Raw genomic sequence first — 23,524 nt, 5'->3', positions numbered from 1 at the left:
TGGATTTATGTTTGATAATGAGACAATAGCTCCTAATTATGGCATTAAATCTTCAAAGGGAGCATTATTGGGGATTTAGAAGATTCAACTATTTTGGTTGAGAAAGGGACAAACATGAAAGAGAAGGCAAAATTATTAAAACACAAAAGCACCCCACTATTATGTGACACATGGGCTTTTCCACCGTGATTTATATATTATTGATTAATTAAAAAATAATTAATTAATATTTGTGAAGTGAAATTAATTATTAAATATATTAAAATTATAAAAATATTTTTTTATAATATAAAAAATAAATATCATATAATTCTGCTAGTTTACTTTTTTATTTAATAATTATTGTGGTCCTCACGGCCGAGTCATGTTGGCCCATACCATATCCTCTTTGGCAACCAGTCGTCCACACTAAGGCCTCGATCCCACCGTTTCCGTGCATGGCAGCACAGTGACAACTGACACCAAACACGCGCACAAGAAAGCGACGTGCCGACATCTTATCCCCTTTTACTTTTTTTTTTTTTATTTTTCAAAAGCGACAAATCGTTCCCTCTAATTCCTTTCCTTACAAGCATCGCACTTTTTTACCTTTTTTTTTTTTTTTTCAAATACGACAAATCGTTCCCTCTAATTCCTTTCCTACAAGCATCGCACTTTTTACGTGAGAAAATACTGTTTTGCCCTTTACTTTTAGCCAAAGCTTATTTTGCAGTATGAAATATTTCCTATAATTTTAAAAATAATTATATATCTTTTTAATGATATTTTTAAAAATTTTTAAAGAAATTTTAAAATTAAAGTTTGGTGTTTAACTGATGAGAAAACTAAATTGTTTGTGTTTTACTGAAATAAATTATTTTTTATAATTTTTTAATAAATTTAAATTTAAATTTAAATTTTACAAATTTTTAAATAATAATTTATTTATTTTATAAATTTTATAAAATTATTTTTATATCCTTATTAAAAAAATTCATTATATTATATAGGTGTCTCTAATATTTCAATCGCTTTATTAAAAAATAAGAGATAAAAATATTAAATTATTTATATTAAATATTTATTGATATATCACGACTTTCTTATTAAACATGATATAGATAAAATTAAAAATATAAATATGTTTAATTATAAAATTGTTTTTCCTGTCTCTTAACAATCACAACTTCTTTCTCAAATCTATCTGAAAAATGAAAAACACAACTTCCAATTTTCGTTGGCAGGAAGGATAAGGAATCCATCCATCAATGCAATCCGATCACGGACCACCAGGCCACGGTCAACGCAATTTTGGAATCAAGTATCTCAAACAATCATCCGTAAAATAATGAACCGTGCCCGCGATTTCCACCTCGAATACACACACGCGCATGTGCCGTATAATAATTAAAAAATTAACGGCTTTCTCTTGCTGATTTGCGTCATTCATTTTAAAAAAGAGGTCTCTTTCTCTTTCCCTTTCACCCTCTCATATTTGCCTTGCGATTCGCTCGGATCTCAAAAACCATCCGTTCATCCTTTCTTTTTGCCCTTTTCATTTTCTTCTTCCCCTATCCTTCCATCGCTCGATATTGAGAGCTCAATTCGCCTCCAGAGAAGCTCTCGATCCATCGAGCAAACAACAATCTGCTGGTATGTAACGATTTCGAATCGGAAACAAGATTTCTTCGATAATTAATAATAACAAGAGGGAAAAAGAATTTCGATTTTTGCTCGAATTGAAAGAACGGGGAAGATCATAAGAATATAATTAAAATCAATCAAATTAATGGAAGGAATAGCGAAGCAGTTGAGGCGAGGAATCTCCCGCCAGTTCTCGACCGGGTCACTGCGGAGATCCTTTAGCCGGCAGTTCTCTCGGCAGAAGTCTCTCGATCCCAGGAGGAATAATATGAGATTTAGCTTTGGGAGGCAGTCGTCATTAGATCCTATTCGGAGGAGCCCTGTCCATGATGAGAAGTTTACGGTTCCGGAGAATCTCGATACTACGATGCAACTGCTTTTCATGGCGAGTAAAGGAGATGTGAAGGGCGTTGAGGATTTGTTGAATGAAGGAATTGATGTTAATAGTATTGATTTGGATGGGAGGACTGCTTTGCATATTGCTGCTTGTGAAGGTCATCTAGAGGTTGTTAAGCTTTTGTTGAGTAGAAAGGCTAATATCGATGCTCGTGATCGCTGGGGGAGCACGGTAATTAATATGCATCTCATTTCATGGAATGAAATGAAAATCGTGAACTGTATTCCATTCTATCCGTATATTTTAATCACTTTTGCTTGGATGGCAATGAAAAATCTAATTCTGAGTATACTTCTCATTATAAACATTATGTTTGCTTTTTTCTTTAAAATTTGGAATTGAATGTCTGGTGATTGGTGACATCCATTTCCAAGGCTTACCAAACGGGTTTTTATAAGTATATCTTGCTATGTTTGGTTATTTCTTTGCAATTTGGAATTGAATATCTAGTGATTGGTGACATTCGTTTTAACAGGCTTGTGGTGATGCTAAGTACTACGGAAATGTTGAAATTTACAATGTTTTGAAGGCTCGAGGAGCCCAAATCCCGGTACGATATGAATTTCTTTTCCTTTCCCTTTTTGGGCATTGTTATTTTTTTTTTATTGGAAGTACGAAAGATTGATGTTTACGTATCTTTCATTATTTTAGAAAACCAGGAAGACCCCAATGGCTGTTGCTAATCCTCGAGAAGTCCCAGAGTATGAGCTTAATCCATTAGAGCTGCAGGTTCGGAAGTCTGATGGCATCTCGAAGGTATGGTCCACTTCCATAGAATAAGTAAAGAGTGCGTGTTTGGGGGGAAGTTTGTGAGCAAATTTAGAAGATAACGATGATTTGCAGATTTCTGACGCATCCCATTTGTATCCACTTCATGATACAATTAGTTATTAAGTCTTGTTCATTTTGGAACTGGTTCTGTTCTCACTTGGCATACTCTTTCCAGGAGGGAAGATGCTTCATCTGGGCATCTATGCATTATTGTTTTCAGCACATATAGTGACAGATAAGGATTGTCTTTCCATCATTACTTCGTCAGGCTTTATACCTATTTGACATGCATTAACTGGGATAAATGATGCGATTTGACATACTATCTTGGTCTTTTAAAACTTTGGTTGTCCACAACCTTCTAGTTATTAAGAGGATGCCTAGTCTGTTATGCTTGATGCTTGTTAAAATTGAGTTTATGTCAAATTGATTATTTTGTTATCATTCCATTCTATGTTACTGTTCTATTTTACTTATGGTTAGAATTTATCAATGAAGTTTTGTTGGTTTTGACTTACCTGTGACTTTTAGAAGATTTCCACTCTGCACTTTTAGAAGACTTCTACATTAGTCGTGCTGCATGGACTTTAAGGATTAAGCCACTTGTAAGAAACTCATTGTTATACCACTTAACTTTTCCAAATCACCTTTTTTTTTTCATCTTTTTACTAGAGGTTTGACAGTGTGTTATTTCTTGTATGATATTTTGTAGATTGATAGGGATTTAACTGTTTCTATTCAAAAAAAAGAAAGGGATTTAATTTTTCTTTCTTTCTTTATTTATTTTTGTGTAGCAAATGGGAATGCAAAATTGCTCATTGTCTCTGTCCTTTTCAAGGATATTTTCTGTAGCGGGGAGCTGATTTTGTTATTTTTCTCCTGATGTGCTAACTGAATTATTAATTACTATTTTCCATAGCAGGGATCATATCAAGTGGCCAAATGGAATGGCACCAAGGTTACTGTAAAGATACTTGATAAGGACAGCTATTCAGACCCTGAGAGCATGTATGTGCTCATGCTCCTTTCCTTTCCTTTCCTTTCCTTTCTTTTTTTATTTGTTCTAAAGAATCACATAATTATGTTCTTATTCCTGATATTAGAATTTAAGACTATGGGATTATCAATATCCTGTTTAGATTTCAATACACATATATTTTTGCTTTGTAGTTAGGAGAATTATCTATCCTTTTTATTGTGACGAAAGCCCTCTATTCCAAATTTTGATTCCTGTCTATATGACAATGTTGCATTAGAATTCAATTTTAGTACATCTGCTTTAATTATTATTTTGGTGCATGGGGAATATGGGAATCCGCTTCAATCACTTCCTGCTTGTTAATGTTTTCTTCACATGAGGCACTACACCATAATACTTGTAAGTTTGATTTATGACATGCCGTAAACAGGGACAGATCTATGGTGGGGCAGTGGGGGCACTTGCCCCACAGGCCCCACAATTTTCTTTTAAATATATTAACTTTTTTGTTTCATGTAATAATTAAAATTTGTCCCCACTTTTAAAGATATCTTTACCCCAAACATAGATATGTGCTTCCATAATTTTTTTTTTGTAAATATTGTCGATTTACTTTCATAAAATTAAATTGCTCATGTATTAAATTTGAATTATAATAATCTTGTGCTTAATGAAAAGCCATGAAGTTATATATATTTGAAATACCTTATAAAAAAATATGTTATTTTAAACACATTTTAAATGAGTGATTAAATACATTTGTGAATTAATGTTTATTTACGAATATAATTGAACAAATCGAAAGTCAGTTTTCATTAAAATCAAATCTAAACCTCTTATGTCAAATAATTTCATGTAAATACATATACACATGTATGGAAGACAAAATGAGGGGGAAGATATAGATCTACATATTTGTCTTGCCTAAATTTAATTTGTGATGGACCAAAAACACCAAACAGGTGTAATCTACATATAAAATAAGTGGATACTATCATATATTTTGTATTTTCTTCCATTATAGACTTGTTTAGGGAAAAAAATTTCTAAATTACATTTATATATAATGCTCCCCACTAACAAAATTTTCTTGTATAAATTTACAAGAAAAGTTAGGGATATTTTTGGAAGCAAGTACCAGCTAACCTTTGATTCATTTTAGCTTGATTATAGATGTTCCATGACATAGAAGAGTTACAGTAATCCCAGTTGGTGGTTATGGCTTTGATAAACTCAGGCCCTGATACCAAGAAACTTAAAAAAAAATTTCAGGTGTTCTTTTTGGTTTGCAATGGAATCTCTTGATCAACAACTTCATAATGCAGTATATTTTCAATTAAGTTTGCAGTTTCAGTTGTAAACCTGTCATCAGTTTCTTTCTAATAAAAATGTGCATATGCCTTTCTTTCTTCATGTTGGACTGGCCTGCCTGAGTCCTTTCTTCTTCAGTTTGTGCAAAAGAATATGATTGTTTATTGTCCCAGTAATTATATCTACTACTGTCAATATGTCAGGATATGCCATTAGAATTTACTTTCTTTAAGCAACGGAAATCATTTTTATTATCTTTTGTTGGTTGCCTATGTCCAATTATTTTGTTTATGTATGGGTATTCAAATAAATAATAACTGTATTTTTCGTAAAAATGTTATTTAATAAGTTGCCCAGCACACTAAATTTTTGCTGCTAGAGTTGCTCTGCAGTAATTTATTTGAATTTCTTCTGTTCCAAAGAACTGTAGAATTTATTATTCATGGCTTTAAGAGTATATATTAATTTCAATCTTCTCTCCCTCATCTTTGTTTATATTACAGAAATGCTTTCAAACAAGAGCTAACCTTATTACAGAAGGTCAGACATCCTAATGTGGTTCAGTTTGTTGGGGCTGTTACCCAAAATATACCCATGATGATTGTCTTAGAGTATCATCCAAAAGTAAGCTCCCTCCTCTCTACTCTCTCTCTCTCTCTCTCTCTCTCTCTCTCTCTCTCTCTCTCCCTCCCTTTCCCTTTCGAAAGAAAAAAAAAAGGAAAGATTATCATATATATATATATATATATATATATATATATATATATATATATATATATATAATGTATTATTCAAAGATTGCCATCCATTACATTGCTAGTAGTTCAGGATATGTGGAGCTTTTCTATTTTCAAACCATGGAAAAGAAAAAGATGGCATATTGTAATACAACAAAAGCAGAGTCCATACTAAATCTAGTGTGAATATTCTCTTACTTTGACTTGCTATTAGTTATTAACATTTGATGGAACTTATAATCCTTACAAAATTTAATGTGGCCCACAGAACCAATTAAATAAAATTTTAAAAAAAATTCTTTTTATTTGCCTTAGTAGAAATAATATCATTGTATAAAACTGCTTAAAAGAAGAATTTCTTGATTGCATGATCACTTTGTAATTTGTATTCATCATCTGAAAAAATTTTGCTTGATTATTTGTTCAGAAAATTAAGCATTCCCCTCTTTTTTTTTTTCTTGGTCTTCTTGTATTTAGCTTCAAACTTTATGATATTTTGGCAAATATAGTTTAAATGAATTGTGTATGCAGCGGTGAAAAATATCTTGAAGAAATTTATGACTGGATGATATATTGGACTTATTAATTTTTCATATCTTTAATTAAAGCAAGGCTTTCAGTCCCATTGTTTTTGAAATGTATGTTCGTTTGTATTTTAAATTTCCTATAAAAGGCATAATCTGCATCCATTTTGTTGAATTTGGTCTATAATAGGTGTCCTTTAGAATAGTTTCTTTCTTGGTCCAGTTATGCAAGGGAAATGCTTTATCAAAGGAATTACCTTGATTGAATGGATTTTAATCTTAATTTGAACTGTAAAATATGTGTATTCCAGGGTGACTTCGCAAGTTATCTTCAGAAGAAGGGGCGTCTTTCTCCATCCAAAATTTGGAGATTTTCTCTTGATATCGCTAGGTAAGTGATCTTTAGAACAAAAAATGAAGCTTTCTTGATTACAGGATTTAAAATAATACTGCACAATGTGCACCCCACAAACAAACATGCCTTCAAATACTTGTTCTATTTTACACTCTTGTTATTGGTCTCCAGCTTCTTGGCTTTTAAAATGCTTGATCTCTTGTTATCAGGGGAATGAACTATCTTCATGAATGCAAACCAGATTCCATCATCCATTGTGATTTAAAGCCAAAGTAAGAGAAGCATATGCAGAAGTTAGTATATTATGAAATTGTTTAAAAATTGAATTTTGATTTTTATGCAGTTGGATGTACATTTTATTTAATATTTCAAATTTTGGTAAGGTGCCAGAAATATTTTGCTGGATAATGGTGGTCAGTTGAAGGTATCTGGGTTTGGTTTGATAAAGTTGTTAAAGATTTCACCTGACAAAGCTAAAGTAGCACCCGGAACTCCCATTGACCCATCAAGTAAGTTCTTATAGTCCATCAAGTAAAGTTAACGCACACCTAATATAATAACCAGTTTATAATTTGTTGGAATCTTTTCTTTTCATGACTCCTTATCCAATCTAATCCCATGAAGTTCATATTATTAGGTGAAAAACTAAAAAGCAATTTTATATTCTGGACTTGAATTTAAATAATAGTGTTGCTTTGTTGGTTTATAGATATTTATGTGGCACCTGAGGTTTATAAAGATGGAATATTTGATAGAAGTGTGGATGCATACTCTTTTGGTGTCATTTTATATGAGGTACATTTCTTTTCTCAAATTTCTTATGTACTAGCAGCTTGGTAGCACAATCAAGGTATATCAAGTTGAATTAGCTTTTCGCAATCTTAGGATTATTAAATCCTGTACTGATTTATCATGCAGGCTTTATGTTAATGGTTGTTCAATATTAGGAAGTTAGAGTTAAAACACTTTTTTCCCTTGTATTTTTATTTTTGTTTGGCTTAGATGATTGAGGGAGTGCTGCCTTTCCATCCTAAATCTCCAGAAGAAGCTGTGAAATTGATGTGTTTGGAGAAACAGAGACCGTCATTCAAGACAAAATCAAGAAGTTGTCCTCCAGATCTAAAAGAGTAAGTTTAGTTTTCAGTAAGAAAACACATTCACTCTGGCAATTTTCTTTTGTAGGTTGGATAGAAGCTAATGAAATAAGATCAACATAAAATTTTGATGGGAATATTTTGCTGGAAAGGCTAGTTATTCTTCTGAGTATGCTTTGAAGTTTGAATTGTAAATTTGTAACAGTTCTTGAAATTCTAGTCCACAACTATGTCATGGCCTGATGAGGTTATAACTAGAAGAGCGCCAACCAAATTTATGATGACTAGGTGGGAATGATTACATGAAGTCAGCGAGAAGTAGGATGAGGGCCTGAAATTTAGGTGGCATACTGTTGCATACATTTTATGGATTCAATGATGATCTTCGTCATTTCTTCCCATTTAATGGGAATCTGTGTTTATTTTAATATTCTAATATTCTTTTGATTTGACTTCCAATTGCTCTAAAATTTGAGCTGCGTAGAACTTCAAGTATGGTCATAATTTTAGGTTTTTTCTTTTTCTTTTTTAGAAAATCTCATTATGGAAACCTATTAATTCCATATATTTATGTGCATGCATTATGCAGAAAAATGTCGAATATGTAAAGCTTTCTCCTGAATAAGGAGTCTAATGGTTTCTGATGCATTCTTGAACCCTGTGCAGGTTGATTGACGAATGTTGGCATCCAGAACCTGTTGCTAGGCCAACCTTTTCTGAGATCATTGTACGATTGGACAGAATATTTGCTCAATGTTCAAAACAGGGATGGTGGAAAGACACTTTTAAGCTTCCTTGGTATGCTTCTCTTACCAAATCTCGTTTAAATTTCATTCCATATGTTACAAAAGAAACCAGCTAAGGTCTTGTCATGGATCTTCCACATATCCTAGTCAAGTATTTTTTGGGGATTTGTTAAAAAAAAAAAAAAATCCAAGTCCATGGCCTTTTTTCCCCTCCTTGGACAAATAAAAGTTTTCTGTTAAATTGGTAATAACCATCCATTGGATGGAAAAGAGTGTCTCTTTGGTTCCCCCCTCTCTGCCCTTTGGGGGAGGACATGGTGAAATGACATGGAATGACGTGGAAAAAGTGTGGAATTTATGTTAGTTCAGGCAATGATTTTGGATGGAATGACGTGTGCTTTTCTATGTGTTTTAATTCACTGTTGATGGGATGATGTGCAGGAAGTAAGAGGCATTCAGTTTCCAATCAAAGAAACGCGATAGGATAAGGTTGGGAAATCTCCATAGCCTTAAACAGTTTTGGAGCTTCATATACACAATCCTAATTATGAGTCAAATGAATCCTGGGGATTAATTGGAATGAAAATCAAAATGATCTGTGTCCCTTGTTCTTAGCTCTCATAAGGAGCTCAAACAGTTCCTTTGTGTGTATAATATGTGCAAATGCTTGTCTTTTGACAGTTTATTGTCGCACGTACATTTTAAAAATTATTTTTGAAAATGGAAAGAAAAAGGGTACTTTGTTGTAATGCATTTTGGATACTCCTGGTAACTATGAATAGTGATGATAAATAATTTACTATGAGTAAAATATTTTTGTAATGCTGCTGATTTGGCATGAAAAGGTTATTCATGCACTTCCAATACAATTTAGATACCGTAGAGAATGTAAATTTTTGGTTTTAACTCATCATTTTTACCATGCTTAACTTTTTTTGTCTTTTCAAATTGAGAAATTGATTCCAATCAGTGAATGAGAAAACAAGTGTTTGTGCTATTGCCATAAGAAAGAAAATAGAAAATCATCACTTGGGCGTATTATCTTCTTTTTTTTTTTTTTTTCTTTTTTTAACAGATTTTTTTTTTTATTCTTCAAAAGATAGAACAAAAGCACAGAGTCATCAATGGCACTAGACTAATTGAAAAAACAGGAGTCTGGATACTTTCATTTTACCACTTCTCAACTTTTCTTAACTTTGATTCATTAAAATATCTGAGACTTATTATTATTAGTATTCAAGTTAATTTGTAGTTAAATTTCATTTATCACCTGTCAATTTAGATAAAAGTACAATATACATTAGGCAATTTTAATTTATATTATAAAAATTTTTAAACTTCAAATTAATATATAAATAATTTTTAATACAAAATGTGTTTAATAATAATTTAAATTTGGATATATTATTTTCGTAATATAAAAAGAAAGACAAATGTTATGCATAATATCAACTTATATAAAAAAAAGAAAAGAAAATCATTCATATATATTTAATTACATTTTGAATATCATTAAAATAAAGTAAAATAATATATATTATTAAAGATAATTAGAAGTCATTCCTTGGACATTAATATAAAATTGAATTAAAAAATACAAATAAAAAATATTATTAATTTTTGAAAGAAAATAATAATAATTATGTAATTTTAACATGATAAATTAAATAATAATTAATTATAAATATTTATAAAAATATTAGACAATTCTAAAAGTATAATTTTTATTTTAAATAAACGAAAATAAATAAAAATTTTAAATTTTTAACAAATTATAAAAATTTGAAAGAAAAATTATATAATTATGACTTATAAATTATTCTGAATATTTTTATAAAAATTTCAAAGAAAAAAATGTGTGAAATTAAAGTCAACAAATTTTTAGTAATACAAATTAAAGTTAGGGATGATTGTGATAGAACCATCTAACTTGAGGGATTTTTATAAAAATTTTAAGAAAAAATATATTAAATTAAAGTTAATAAATTTTTACTAGTACAAATTAAAGTTAGAGACAATTGTGATATACTCATTTAAATTAAAGAATAATAAGTGAAATTTAACTAGAAATTAACTTTTAAAATAGATTATAGAGATTTTAATAAAATTTAAATTTAAATTTAAAAATTTTTATAATATAAATTAAAGTTAAAACACGACATTGATATATCCCTTAAGTTCTTGAATTGGAGGAATACTGGTAAAATTAACCTTGAATTAAGAAAGTGGACTGAGACAGGATCAGGCCATCAGCTCAGCCTTGGATTACTTGGTGTGAAGAAATGCATTGTAAAAATGTCGTTTTGGTCTATTGATAAAATTAAGGCCAAAGCCCAAATTAACTCTTCAATTGGGTCTCTTAATAAAAATCGTGGTCAATCAGACCTTTAAATATCTTAAAACCACCATGTGAAAACTTACATTATTAAAATTAAAACAAATTGGATCAAATTTGAGTTACGCGATTAGCCATTTAACTCTGTTAAATCATTTACTGCGAAGAAATTCTCTGCGTGGACGTACCCATACTGGGAAATGAGTTAGATTTTTGTGTATATCTCAATCGATTAAATTTAATAAAATAATTTAAATAATATATAATTAAATTTTAAATTAAAAAAAATAATATCTATAATAGTTTGATTCATTTATTGATACTTAATTAAATATAAAATATATTTTTTTCTCAGTAAGATTAACACCGGGTTTAGGTATGCAAAATTTGGGTGAGTATTAGTTTCATTGTAGATTCTATTCTTGAATCCACCAGATAGCACAACAAGGTCTTTCTCGTCGAATTCTTGCTTGTTGAAGCCATTAATGAGCTTCTGAAGGTCTGCAAATAGTGAAGGGTGGCCAATTTCCGCTGTGATCCTGGTAGCTGTGGCTGAGTCTCTCCCTTGCGCATTTCTGTCTAGTAATCTGAGTATGGAGAAAATGCAACATCCCATAAGTTACAGATAATTTACGGCCTGACATTGAATTTAAAATTTTAAAATTATTTTTTTAAATAAAAATATTATTTTAAATATTATTAAAAAAATATTTTATTATTCTAATATTTTTATAATTAAAATTAATTAAATTTAATTTTTAATTAATTTTTAATATTTTTTAATTAATGTATTTAAAAAAATAATTTTTTTTACAATAATTTCACCATCAATACTAAATAAGTCTTTTGGCCAGCGGTTACAGCGGTAGACATATCGGTCTTTCATGAGTTTCTTGTTTGGGTTAAAGACCCTAAAATTAATTAAAAACTAAGATTTCATAATTAAAAAAATTTCAGGTTTAAATCCCACCATGACCGATGAAGCATTTGTGGGACCCAATGCCAAGTCAACCGGGTTCTATTCTTTTCAAAAAAATCATTAATTGGATATTCAAACGTCACCAAGCGAGCGCCTCTCTTTTTGCATCTTCTTCTCCATTTCTCGAGCTCAGTTGTCTTCTTTCTTTCATGGCGGTTGTATCTCCAACATGCTCTCCAAGTATTATTCACTCCCCAAACCCTTCTCCTTCGAACTCTTCTGTTGGTTTATGCTTCTCGAGCGCAACACCCGCATCTTTAACATTCTCAAAATCCAACTCTGACAACTTTCTGCCTCAAAGAAAACTCGTGGTTTCTGCTACTGCCTCTGATAATCATAGCAACATCTCTACCACCGCTTTCTCCTCTAATAGCTCTGCTCCTTCTATGGCCATTTCAAAGTATGTGAATTTCTGTTTCTCTCTGTATAAAGCTTTATTTTTTTTGTTTATTTTTTACTTGTATTTTATTTTCTGTTAATTAACCAACTATTAATTTCAATGTGAATACTGTTTAAATCAATTTGAGTTATACAACAGCTAAAATATCTAATGAATTTTTTGGTGGTACACAAAAATTCCCATGTACTTTACACACACACACACATTTTGACAAGTGATGAATTGTCTTTGGTATGTTTATCTTGATGTGCTTTGTAACAACTTCAGGGTGAGGCGGCATACAATCTCTGTGTTTGTGGGAGATGAAAGTGGGATGATTAATAGGATTGCTGGGGTTTTTGCGAGGAGGGGATATAATATTGAGTTCCTTGCTGTTGGTCTAAACAAGGACAAGGCACTCTTCACTATAGTCATCTCTGGAACTGAAAGGTGCTACAACAAGTTGTAGAGAAACTTCAGAAGCTAGTCAATGTTTTAAAGGTTGCAATATTATCTTTAACTCTTCATTCCAAACTTTGGTCTTTCATTCATGATAGGGCTTTATAATATTTTAATGAGTCTTTTCTTCATTAGTTTACAATTTCTTTAGTATTTAGTTTTCCTTTAACATTTTAAACTAGTCAACTGCAGATTTATAAATATCCAATTCTAAGTTTTTACTCTAACATTGTGTAAAAAAAAATTGGTGGCATGCTGATATTTCAAAGGGATTCTTGTTGGTTTTTTAGTTCCCTTCCCTTATTTTGTACTAATCCATTCTAAAGGTTAAAATCCCTCGTTTTCTTACTTCTGAATTTGGTAATCAGGTTGAAGATCTCTCCAATGAGCCACAGGTAGAACGTGAGCTAATGCTTGTAAAAGTAAATGCAGATCCTAATTACCGTACTGAGGTAATGCTTTGGTTCAGCATCAATATTCATCTTGAGTCCAAATTGAGTCATGTACTGACTGTGGCTACATATTGTTTCTTAACTTAATCCTCAGATCATGTGGTTAGAGGACATTTTCAGGGCAAAATTTGTGGATATCTCAGAGCACTCTCTAACAATTGAGGTGATGACTTTTGAATTTTAATATGGTCCATGAAAAAAAAATTAAGCGGATAAAATTGAACCTTTAAGGATTAATGTGTTGCTTAAGTCATTTAGACAAGTGACAGAAAGGGAGCATTTCTTGTTTGCAGTAAGTTACAAACCTTTAAAATGTATATGTAAACAAAGTAACTATGCATATGAACTTACAGTTGTACTTATTATGTTAACACAGTGGTTTATCATAATTGCAAGTGATTTGGGCTATGAAAGATAATACTGCTTGGTGTGTTCGAATTTTTATGTGCCTTTTAACTTCTAATTTTTCAGTCAACATTTGAAATTATTGGTTTCTACATTTACTGACCCAAAAACTTGATTGCATTTTCTTGCTGATTTCACTCTATCAAATGGTCCCATTTGTCTACCAATTTGTAACTTGTTTGTTTCATTACTTTGTTTGTTGGTACATATTTATTTGTTGAAGTATCTAAAATAATATGAAACTTAGTATAATATGCAATGTGTTTGTTTGAAATAATGCATAAAGGAAGCTTTCCCATTTCCTGTCCGACTTCAAATGGAAATGCAAGCTTTATTTTGAAGACTGCCATGTTAGGATCAAAGTAGTTAATTATTCATTGGTTGCCCTTGCATGAAGTCCTTGGAGAATATGTGGTCTTGCTGAAGAACCAAGATTGTGGGTATATAATAACTCTGGAAGATACGTGAAATTAGAATTCTTCAATGTTTTTGAGGCTGATCAAGTTACTAACATTGGGCAAATTTGGGACAGCTACATTAGAAACCACTAGTATTTTCTTTTTTCTGTCCAATTTGTTTTTGTTGATTGAAAATCAATTATCTTCTCAAATTCAATTTTCTGTGCAAAATGTATAAATTCCTAAAGCATAAGTTGCTTATTATTTGAATGGTTTAGGTAACTGGAGATCCAGGGAAGATGGTTGCTGCTCTGAAAAACCTAAGCAAGTATGGAATCAGAGAAATTGCAAGAACTGGAAAGGTTGTCTTTTAGTTATTCTTTTTGTTAGCTGTAGTCATGTTGGTTTGTGTCTACAATATACAGGTTTGATGATAATTTCTGAACCTATTGCTTTTAATAGATTGCATTAAGAAGGGAAAAAATGGGTGCATGTGCTCCCTTTTGGTGATTTTCGGTTGCTTCATATCCTGATCTTGGAGAAGTAAGGCCTGATGATGCTCTTTTGAGGTCTAAAAGCAAAGTAGTCATAGGTGAAGATATATCTGCAGGGGTATGCATTCTTCAAGCTTTGAGTTCTAATTTTGTTCTAGATAATTATTTCTATTATGTTTCACATTCATATGAACATAAGCAACATTGTATATGAGGTTAGAATTTAGCCTTTTTTGCATAAACAGTGGTGTGCCTTTATAGAAGTAAGGATTTTGTATATTTGACTTTATATTTTGCATTATTATGCTAAACTTAGGAATGAGGTTGGGTGGAATGGATTTTGCTATTCTCTTTCTCCTATTGTTAAGAAATTGGAACGGTATACTAAAATTGCAGGTCATAAGGGTAGGTATCTCTGATCTATTTTTTAATTTATTAAATGTAAATTATTAAAATCATATTTTATATATTATCATTAAATCTTTTATGCATATATATTAAATTTTGAATACCATTTATTAATATTTAATGAAGAAAGAATAATGGTAGGTAATAAATATTATATTAAACAATAACACTAAGAAACAAATGACACATCTTCAAAGATATACAAGTTTTACATGTTCGTAAAAGTCAAAATCATAATGTAAAAAAATACTTTGTAAAGTTGGAGCAAAATGAGGATAGGGTAACCTAAACCTATCCCTCCCTTCTACCTTTGACTGGGCAGGAGTTTCCAGTTGGGTTCAGGTGGGGTGGATAAAAACTGAGAGGGAGGGGTAGTAATGCGTCCCTACCGCAAGTGCACGGGTCGTACAAGTAGTATAGTAAAGATATCGTTCCCACGAGGAGTTGTGTTAATGATTGAATTTTTGATATAAAAAGTTGAGTAGATTGAAATATTTTTGAAATTAAAGTAATGAATTGATGGGTATTGAGAATGTGAAATCTATGTATGCAAAATTAATAATCTATTCAACAATGTATTAATTAAACTAAAATTGCATCAAATTGAAATAAGCAAGTTCAAATATGGCAATATTCAAAATGGCAAGTAATTAAATTCGATTAGAAATTAACAATGGTAAAAAGGCGATTCCGGAGTTCGGGATTTCATATCCGAGCTATTTTGGGATTTTAAATTGGTTATCCAATCTTATGAAACTAATGGGTTTTAAGGAGATTAATTTTTAAATTCTTTGAATTCCCTTTCGAGTGAGACAAAGAGTGCCTTAATCAATCTAATCCTACTTTCGTGGACTTAGAGTTAATTAAGACCCATTAAGTTCTTTAATTAATCTGTGAATCCTCTTAATCCTTAGCCTATTTCTAGGTCTAAGTTAATTAAGTCCAATTTCTTGATTATCTATCACAAGGCCTTCTCCTTTCGGTGCTTCAACCATGGATTAAGAACATTACTTAATGGGATCCTACACTAAGCATGTCATTAAGCACACAAGAAATGAATAAAACTCATTAAGACCACAAAATATGGATTGCCCAATCAAAATCCACAAAATATCTCAAATATTACAACCCTTACTTCAGAATCAAAATAAAACTACTCACTATCCATAATGCTTACAAGATATATTGAGTTTAAATGGAAATAAAGCTTTAATCTAAGCTAAGGAATAAGAAATTAAACACTAGAAATGTAGAAAAATGTAAGGAAAGAAAGAAATCTGCAAATCTTGGTTGAAAATGGTGTGGAAGGTGAAAGTGACTCCTCAAATTCTGCCTCTCTTCTCCTTTCCTTTTCTGCTCCTTGTCTCTCCTTTTAAAATGGGAAAATAGGACTATTTATAGTATTTTCTGACATGGAGCCCTAAAATGGTATGTTCTAGGAGGAATTATCTGAGGGAATCTTCTGCCAGCTCATTAATGAACTCTTTATGGGACTGCATAAGTGGACTGCATAAGTCATGCAGTCCCTTATGCAGTTTTCGGCTGTTTCTGAGTCACTTATGCGAAACTGCATGACTTGGTGCATAGGTTATGCACAATTCCGTGAAAATGCATAAGGGAGGCGTGAATGTGCATAAGCTATGCAGTCTCCTTATGCACATTTTGATTGGTTCTAGAACAGTGATTTTTCTCCTTATGCAGATCTGCATAGCTTATGCGGCAAGTTATGCACAGTTTGGTCAATGCATATTTCAGCTTGAAAACTTGTTTTTGACATCTTTGGCTGTAGAAGACACTCCTCAATGGCAAAATTCTCTTCGGTCCTTCAAAAACACCATTTTTCCTACAAAACAAAGTAAAAATTACAAATTAATGCAAAATTGACAACTATGAAAAACTAACTAATTAACTAATGAAATTAGCTAAAAATGACTAATAATCAAATAAAAATGGTTATAAAATTAGACCTAAATGACTATGCAAAATGTATGCATCAGGTAGAAATAGTTGCATTGACTAAACTGGTTTCATTACATGGCAATACTTATTATACTTAATATGTTAGTTACATATTAGATGTTTGAAATGAGTTTTCACATTATTCAGAAGTTGGATGGATGTTTATCTACTTTTTTGATCTATATTGTTATTGGCCTATTTCTGATTAATGCAACTAAGGGTTTGTTTATCAACGAAATTCTACAATTTTGTGTTGTCAAGCATATATTGTGCTCATGCTGGATGCTGTTCCTAGTGCTATTGTTATTCCTTATATACTTTACTTCTTCTATTCCTATTCTTGTCCAGTTAAGAACTATAGATGCAAATGTTAATATCAATTTTTGTACAATCTCTATTCTATTTTGTGGATAAGTGCACTTCCTATTCTCATCTATTTATTTACTTTGTTTATGACTACATTAATAAATTGCTTTTCTTTCCCTATTAATCCAGGGGGATGTTTATCCGGTGGAGCCATCTGATAGCTTTACAGTCACTCAAGTTCTTGATGCTCATTGGGGTATACTCAACGAGGAAGATGTAAGAGTGCTTATTTCTGCATAGAACTTCTTCTGTTTATTACATCTCTTCATCTTTTTTTAAGGGTTTTTATTCCGATTGAAAGGGACAATGGGTAACAAGTGATCCAATGTTGAAGATATTGGAGTAATAGGATGCTTAATCCTCATTTTTTTTATATTTATTTATTTATTTATTTTTTGCTGAATGTTAGTGGGTTCAATTGTACAACTTTTTTCTGTCTTACTGAACTGTGGCTTGGGCCAGATGATGTTGGAGAAATTGTACTTCTATTGACATTAATTTAATATGGGGTATGTATTTGCTTGGCTAAATGTTTCAGACAACTGGACTTCGATCTCACACTCTATCAATGTTATAAATGATTCTCTTGGAGTTCTTAACATTGTTACAGGAGTATTTGCTCGAAGAGGCTATAACATTCAGACATGTTCGGTGCTTTTCTTCTCTTCTATCTCTATTTCTCTCTTGCTCTCACTTTCAATTCCACCAATAAAAAAATGCTCATCTGTTCTGTTATTTTCACAACAGAGTTTGGCTGTTGGGCATGCAAAAATCGAGGGTCTCTCTCAGATAACAACAGTTGTTCCTGGTACAGATGAATCAATAAGCAAGTTGATGCAGCTACTTTATAAGCTAGTAGACATTCATGAGGTAAGAAAACCAACTAATAAGGATGCTATATCATGTTAGACAAGTATATAATGTTAATAGAAATTCATCATTTCTTTTGCGTGATCTAATGGATATCAAATTCTCTCGAATATAGTCATCTGTGACTCATTAAAGAATGAATAGCCTGTGAAAGAAAAACTTGTATTAACAAATAATGATCATAGTGTAAATTCCTTTACCTTTCAACCAGAAAACCTAATAGAAATGCTTGAACTTTTTTCCTTGCATGATTTGTTTGTGAATCACATTGTTCAATCAAATGGTTTATTTTCTTCAGATGTTAGAAGCACTTAATGGGTTCAATACAATTGTGTTTGCATTAATTTTTTTGTTAAGGGGTCAGATGTGCAATTTTTTTTGTGAATCACATTGTTGAATCAAACAGTTTATTTTCTTTAGATGTATGGAGCACTTAATCGGTTCAGTGTAAATTTATGTTAAGTGGTTAGGTGTGTGACTGATGGTGAATCTTCAGGTTTAGGATCTTACACACTTGCCATTTGCTGAACGGGAATTGATGTTGATAAAGGTCGCTGTGAATGCTGCTGCTAGACAATATGTTCTTGACATTGCTAGCATTTTTAGGGGAAAAGCTATTGATGTATCTGACCACACAATAACTCTTGAGGTGAGTAACTGTAACACCCCTCACCCATTCACAGTGTAGTCGAGCAAGGTATGCTACATTCGGTACAAGAGTACCTTATCCTATCTTGTCGTGTACAATATAAATTTAATTATATTATCTTACGTGTAGAATTTTTTTTTCTTTTTTTTTATCACATCTTATTTTTGTGGAGACCCAGTCAGAGTCTCCTCTGTTTTATTAGTGCATGGCGAGTTTCCTTTTTTACTTGTTAAACAGTCCACATTCATCTCTTATTTCCCATAAACTATGTCATGTCCTCATAATACTCATAATCATTTCAAGTAAATAAAATAATTCATTTCATTCATATAAAATTCATACATTCATATAAAATTTAAATACTATAATTTACAAATTATTTACAATCATAAAAATGACTTACATCTTTTACTAATATATAATAACAAAAATGCAAAATCTAACTATACATGAGCTCTACCAAAATAATTGATGAGGTGACACTCTACACTGTAGCAGATCCGATCAAAATCTTGTCTAAGCTCTGCTGCTGTTGGGATTGGTCTTCCGTACCTACGCTTGGTAAGAACCAACGCGCTAAGCATATTGCTTAGTGGTGCATAAATTAAAATAAAAATAACTAAATAATTGAAATAATTATTCCACGTATAGCTTGGTAGAGAAATATAGATTTCATGAGTTTATAGTCATAGTCTTTTACATATTTATATAACTTTGGAAGCAATTAAGTTAATCAGGATCTTTTCTGTTCATTTATTCCATGTTCAGTCTTATGACTCATATCTGTGATCTCTTCATGTAATTATTTAAAATTTAAAGTTTATTACTGATATCTGTGTCCAAGTAACCTATGACTGGATACACGGGAGTATACTAGTTAAACATCCGTATGTCTGACATGTATACATCTATCATGTCAGGCACAAGGCCAGTAGGTAGGCATGAAGCCAGTAATAAAATTAGGCACAATGGCCAATGGGCAAACATAAAGCCTATAGAACAATCATATCAGATATATATTGTCTATCAATGATTATTCCTATGGGCAGTACTGCAATCTGTAGTCCCTAATCGGTATACCAATCGATCCATGCTATATAAAAGTCTAGGTGTACTTTGGGCAAATTAGTATTATTAATTACTTATGATCTTATCATTTCATGTCATGCACTATTTGTGCTTTATAGTAGTTTCATGTCAATTTATAGTGAGAAAATAGGTTCCCCCTTCTTTTTCATGTAGCTTATACATTAAGCAATTTATTTAGGTAATTTACATGTCATGTATCAAATAATATCTTGAACCTTTCTTTAGGTCTAGATTTGATGTCTTATCTTCTCCTAGCAAATTGGCCAAGATGTGGCCACTGTTTGGCTACACTTCGTACATGGAAGTTGTCTCTCTATGTCTTATCTTTGTTTTCCTTTTTGAATCATGTCATTTGGAGTTTTAGAACTCAAGTTATGGTCAAATAACCAAAACTGGTTTCTTAACTCATTCAAGTTCCAAAACTAGGTAGATTCTGGAATCAATTTTTTCCTAATTATTTGGACATGTTACAGCCACTTTTAGGCCTAATGTTCTCCATAGAAGTTGTTACTCTATGTCTTATGATTACTCAAAATTTTGAATTATAATTTTTTAGGTCTTGTAGAATTAATTATAGTAAATTAACTGGCCTGGACTCAGGTGTCCTCTGTCCACAGGATTTTAAGTTTAGGTTAGTGATTGTGACTCTCATTTTAGGGTTCTTACACTCAAATTTTGAGAAAAGTTTCTAAATCAAAGTTGAAGCCCTATCTCCTAGGTTTCCATAACAGTTTGGCTCATCCCATTTGGGATTTCCTAGTGAAAGTTATGATATAAATTCAGTTCTGGGGTTAGGTGGTAGTTAAGGCAAATTCCAGGATTTGGTGTACTAATTTGTTCTAACAATTTGACTTAGTTTTCTTGGGTTCTGGGTTCTAGTCAAAACATCAATATTATAAATCTATGTCTTATAAAACTTTTGGCACTGATTTCATTGCTTTTGCAATTTTGTAGACCAAGTTATGGCATTTTTGCCAAAACTGGTCGGGTGAGCCCAAGTACAACAAATTTTGGGCAGATTGGTTCTAGACAGTTTTGTTGATCTAACTTGTACTAACAATTTGACTTGGTTAGATGCAGACTTGGGTTCTGTGTTTTTCATGAAAAATGTGCTCCTATATTTACCCTTTCCAATGGTTTAAAAATCAGGTCATTCTGACCTTCCTAGTGTGAGTTATGGCCATTTGAACATTTAATGTTCATTTGATCATTTTTCCAAGTCCAAATTAGGGTTACTCGGATTCAAGTTAATTTTAGGCCAGGTTAGGGACAGTTTTTAGGCATGGTTTTTTCATGAAAAATGAGGCATTATGACTCTAGTTTCATCTCCAATTGGACTTATACCAATTGGAGCAACACAACTCTATTTATAGCTCAAACACTACACTGGACTCATAGGTCCGAATTCCTGTATAAAAATTTAACACTCCCAATTCAATTTCTCCCAACTTCCAAACTTCAATTGGCATTCATGGCACTTCTAATAGTCAACAATCAATCTCAACAAGTCAATTTCTAACAATTACACAAAAGCCCTAAATTTATGATCAAACCCTAATTCAATATTTCCAAATCAAACATACACCCATGCAAGTTAATTCCCAACACATTAAACTTCATTAATCAACTTCCCTAACCAATTTAATACTATCAAAACCATCAATTTCATTCTTATTCTAGGGCTGCCGAAATTTAGTAACTTCATATCCTCATGAATCTCTTTTGATTTCATGTCAATTTAACTTAATTTAGCATGTTTTTCATGCTTATGAAAGGAAGAAGAATGGTTTAGTGCACTAACCTCTTTGATGACTTTCTTGAACTTGTTAAAACTTTGAAATTCTTGGATTTCTTGGCAGCCAAAGTTCTTCCTAGGGTGTGGGGTGAATTTTTAATGAAGAGAGGTAAGGGTTTTGGTGGATGAGTAGAGAAGAATTCAAGCTTGAAGTTGAAAGAAAATGGTGGAAAAGCAACTATGGTGGTTCGGCCAAGCTTCAAAATGGAAGAAGATGGACTTGTTTTTGATAAGAATGAATAAATTTTGGTTTTTCTTATGCTTATATATATGTCTCGATTTAATTGGCTCTTTAAATTTTTATTAAGTCATCCCTATGTTATGCTTATATCATAATTCATTAAATCTTTATTTCTTTCTTTTCCTTTTCTTTTCCCTTTTTTCATTACATAATTCATGATTTAATTTATTTTGTGTGTTTTAATCTCTCTCATTTTAATTGACATTTAGGTCAAAATTCAACTCTTGGATTGAAATGACCAAAAACCCTTAATTATACTTATCGGGTTATTTTTATCTGTACCGATTAACTAATTTTTCATGAATTTTTCTTTGACATTTTTAATATCATTTAATCTTCATAAATTCTTTAATTTAATCCCGAAAATTATTTCCTAGGATTCCTCGCAAGTCTGGGGTGGGCAACGAACTTCGCAGTCACTTCCCAGTACAGTCACCCATCGCCGTGACTCCGGCTCGTTTAACTCGGTTGCATTTCATTTCTTTTATTTTTCCTTAATTTTTCTTAGTCTTTATTCAATCAATTTATGGCTCCTCACTCTAGTTTGAGTGCAGTTCCAGACATCCTAGCTGTCCAAATAAACGTTAGTTATCGGAATAATGGAATGTATGGACTACCTAAAGTGAAAGCCTTACAATAACCTTCATAAATTTTTGTTTTTGATGATAGCTGATAAGATGCCGTACTTGGTTGTTATGATCTTGTTTTAAAACTGGATCAGTCTGCTGACCAGTTTGACCTGGTAAAAAATAATTTTAAAATCAATTGTTTAGTATTTTTAATGTGAAAAAATTTTAAATAAAAAATCAAACTGGACTCGAGTGAATGGGTCATTGGACCAGTTCCAGGTTTAACTGTTCTAGTCAGGATCTGTAAAACCTTGATTATGATTCCTCCATCTGTTGCCTCTGCTTTCTTGTCAGCTGCCATGATTATAGGAGGCTGTCCTGTTGTATGTTTAAGTTCCAATCTCTTTGCTTTCGTTAAATACTTTCTATCCCAAGCTGATAAATTTGCTTTGAACGCCTTCCAGCTCACAGGAGATTTGGACAAGATGGTTGCACTGCAGAGGTTATTGGAGCCTTATGGCATTTGTGAGGTTTGTTTAACAAATTTTAGATCTTTCATTTGGAATTTCAGTATGCTCAGATGCTTGATGAGTTTTATTTAGATGAGCCGATCATGGTCTCTTAGCAGCCATCCAAATGGGCTTCACCAAGACCAACAAGAATAACCTGTAGCTGTAGATTGTTTCAGATACATCATAACCATCTCCAAATTTCATTATGAATAGATTGGGTAGCATTGTTTACCTTTGTCCAATATTGCTATCTTGCATTGTTCACCCGTATAAATTATCTGAGCACTGTATATGCTTCTGGAGGTACAGTGACAGAGTGTGTGTGTTTGTTGGACTTTTATGACATTTCTTTCTTCTATAGGTGGCAAGATCAGGGCGAATAGCATTGGTGCGAGAGTCAGGTGTGGTTTCTAAGTACCTCCGCGGATATTCTTTTCCGATATAATGAGAACGTGGTAAGGCGTGTGCTGGTACAAATTTGATAGGCTGCAAATTTTTGTTTTGGGCAAACAGAAAACACTATAGATATCCGTATGGTCAAGGATAGACAAGATACAATTAGTAGTAGTTTGTGAGTTTCGATGGTGAATCAGTGTTCTGTAGCTTGCCAGTTTTGTTTCAAATTTTG

The 23,524-nt window shown here is 31.9% G+C and overlaps 1 protein-coding gene and 1 pseudogene across 2 annotated transcripts; both read left to right on the top strand.

The window, feature by feature from the left end:
• Positions 1-1,401: 1,401 nt before the first annotated feature.
• On the top strand, positions 1,402-9,380 carry LOC110659299 (integrin-linked protein kinase 1). Of its 2 annotated transcripts, XM_021817183.2 has the most exons (12): positions 1,404-2,191; positions 2,496-2,570; positions 2,672-2,776; positions 3,714-3,799; positions 5,585-5,705; positions 6,654-6,733; positions 6,907-6,969; positions 7,088-7,206; positions 7,407-7,492; positions 7,700-7,824; positions 8,458-8,589; positions 8,979-9,380. In XM_021817183.2, exons 1-12 carry the CDS (start codon positions 1,769-1,771, stop codon positions 8,983-8,985), a joined length of 1,422 nt encoding a protein of 473 aa, XP_021672875.1. In that variant the 5' UTR covers positions 1,404-1,768; the 3' UTR covers positions 8,986-9,380. The 2 variants fall into 2 exon arrangements, 1 of the variants encoding a protein (XP_021672875.1); XR_009144149.1 differs by lacking the exon at positions 8,979-9,380 and having other exon boundaries at positions 1,402-2,191; positions 7,740-7,824.
• A 2,620-nt stretch (positions 9,381-12,000) lies between these two features.
• LOC110659219 (acetolactate synthase small subunit 1, chloroplastic-like) lies at positions 12,001-23,341 on the top strand (annotated as a pseudogene).
• The last annotated feature ends 183 nt before the right edge of the window (positions 23,342-23,524 follow it).

Source organism: Hevea brasiliensis, chromosome 2 (genome assembly GCF_030052815.1).
Source record: "Hevea brasiliensis isolate MT/VB/25A 57/8 chromosome 2, ASM3005281v1, whole genome shotgun sequence".
In the NCBI taxonomy this organism is placed as follows: domain Eukaryota; kingdom Viridiplantae; phylum Streptophyta; class Magnoliopsida; order Malpighiales; family Euphorbiaceae; genus Hevea; species Hevea brasiliensis.
The sequence above is the reverse complement of the archived record's forward strand: the minus strand, read 5'-3'. Positions and strand labels throughout refer to the sequence as shown.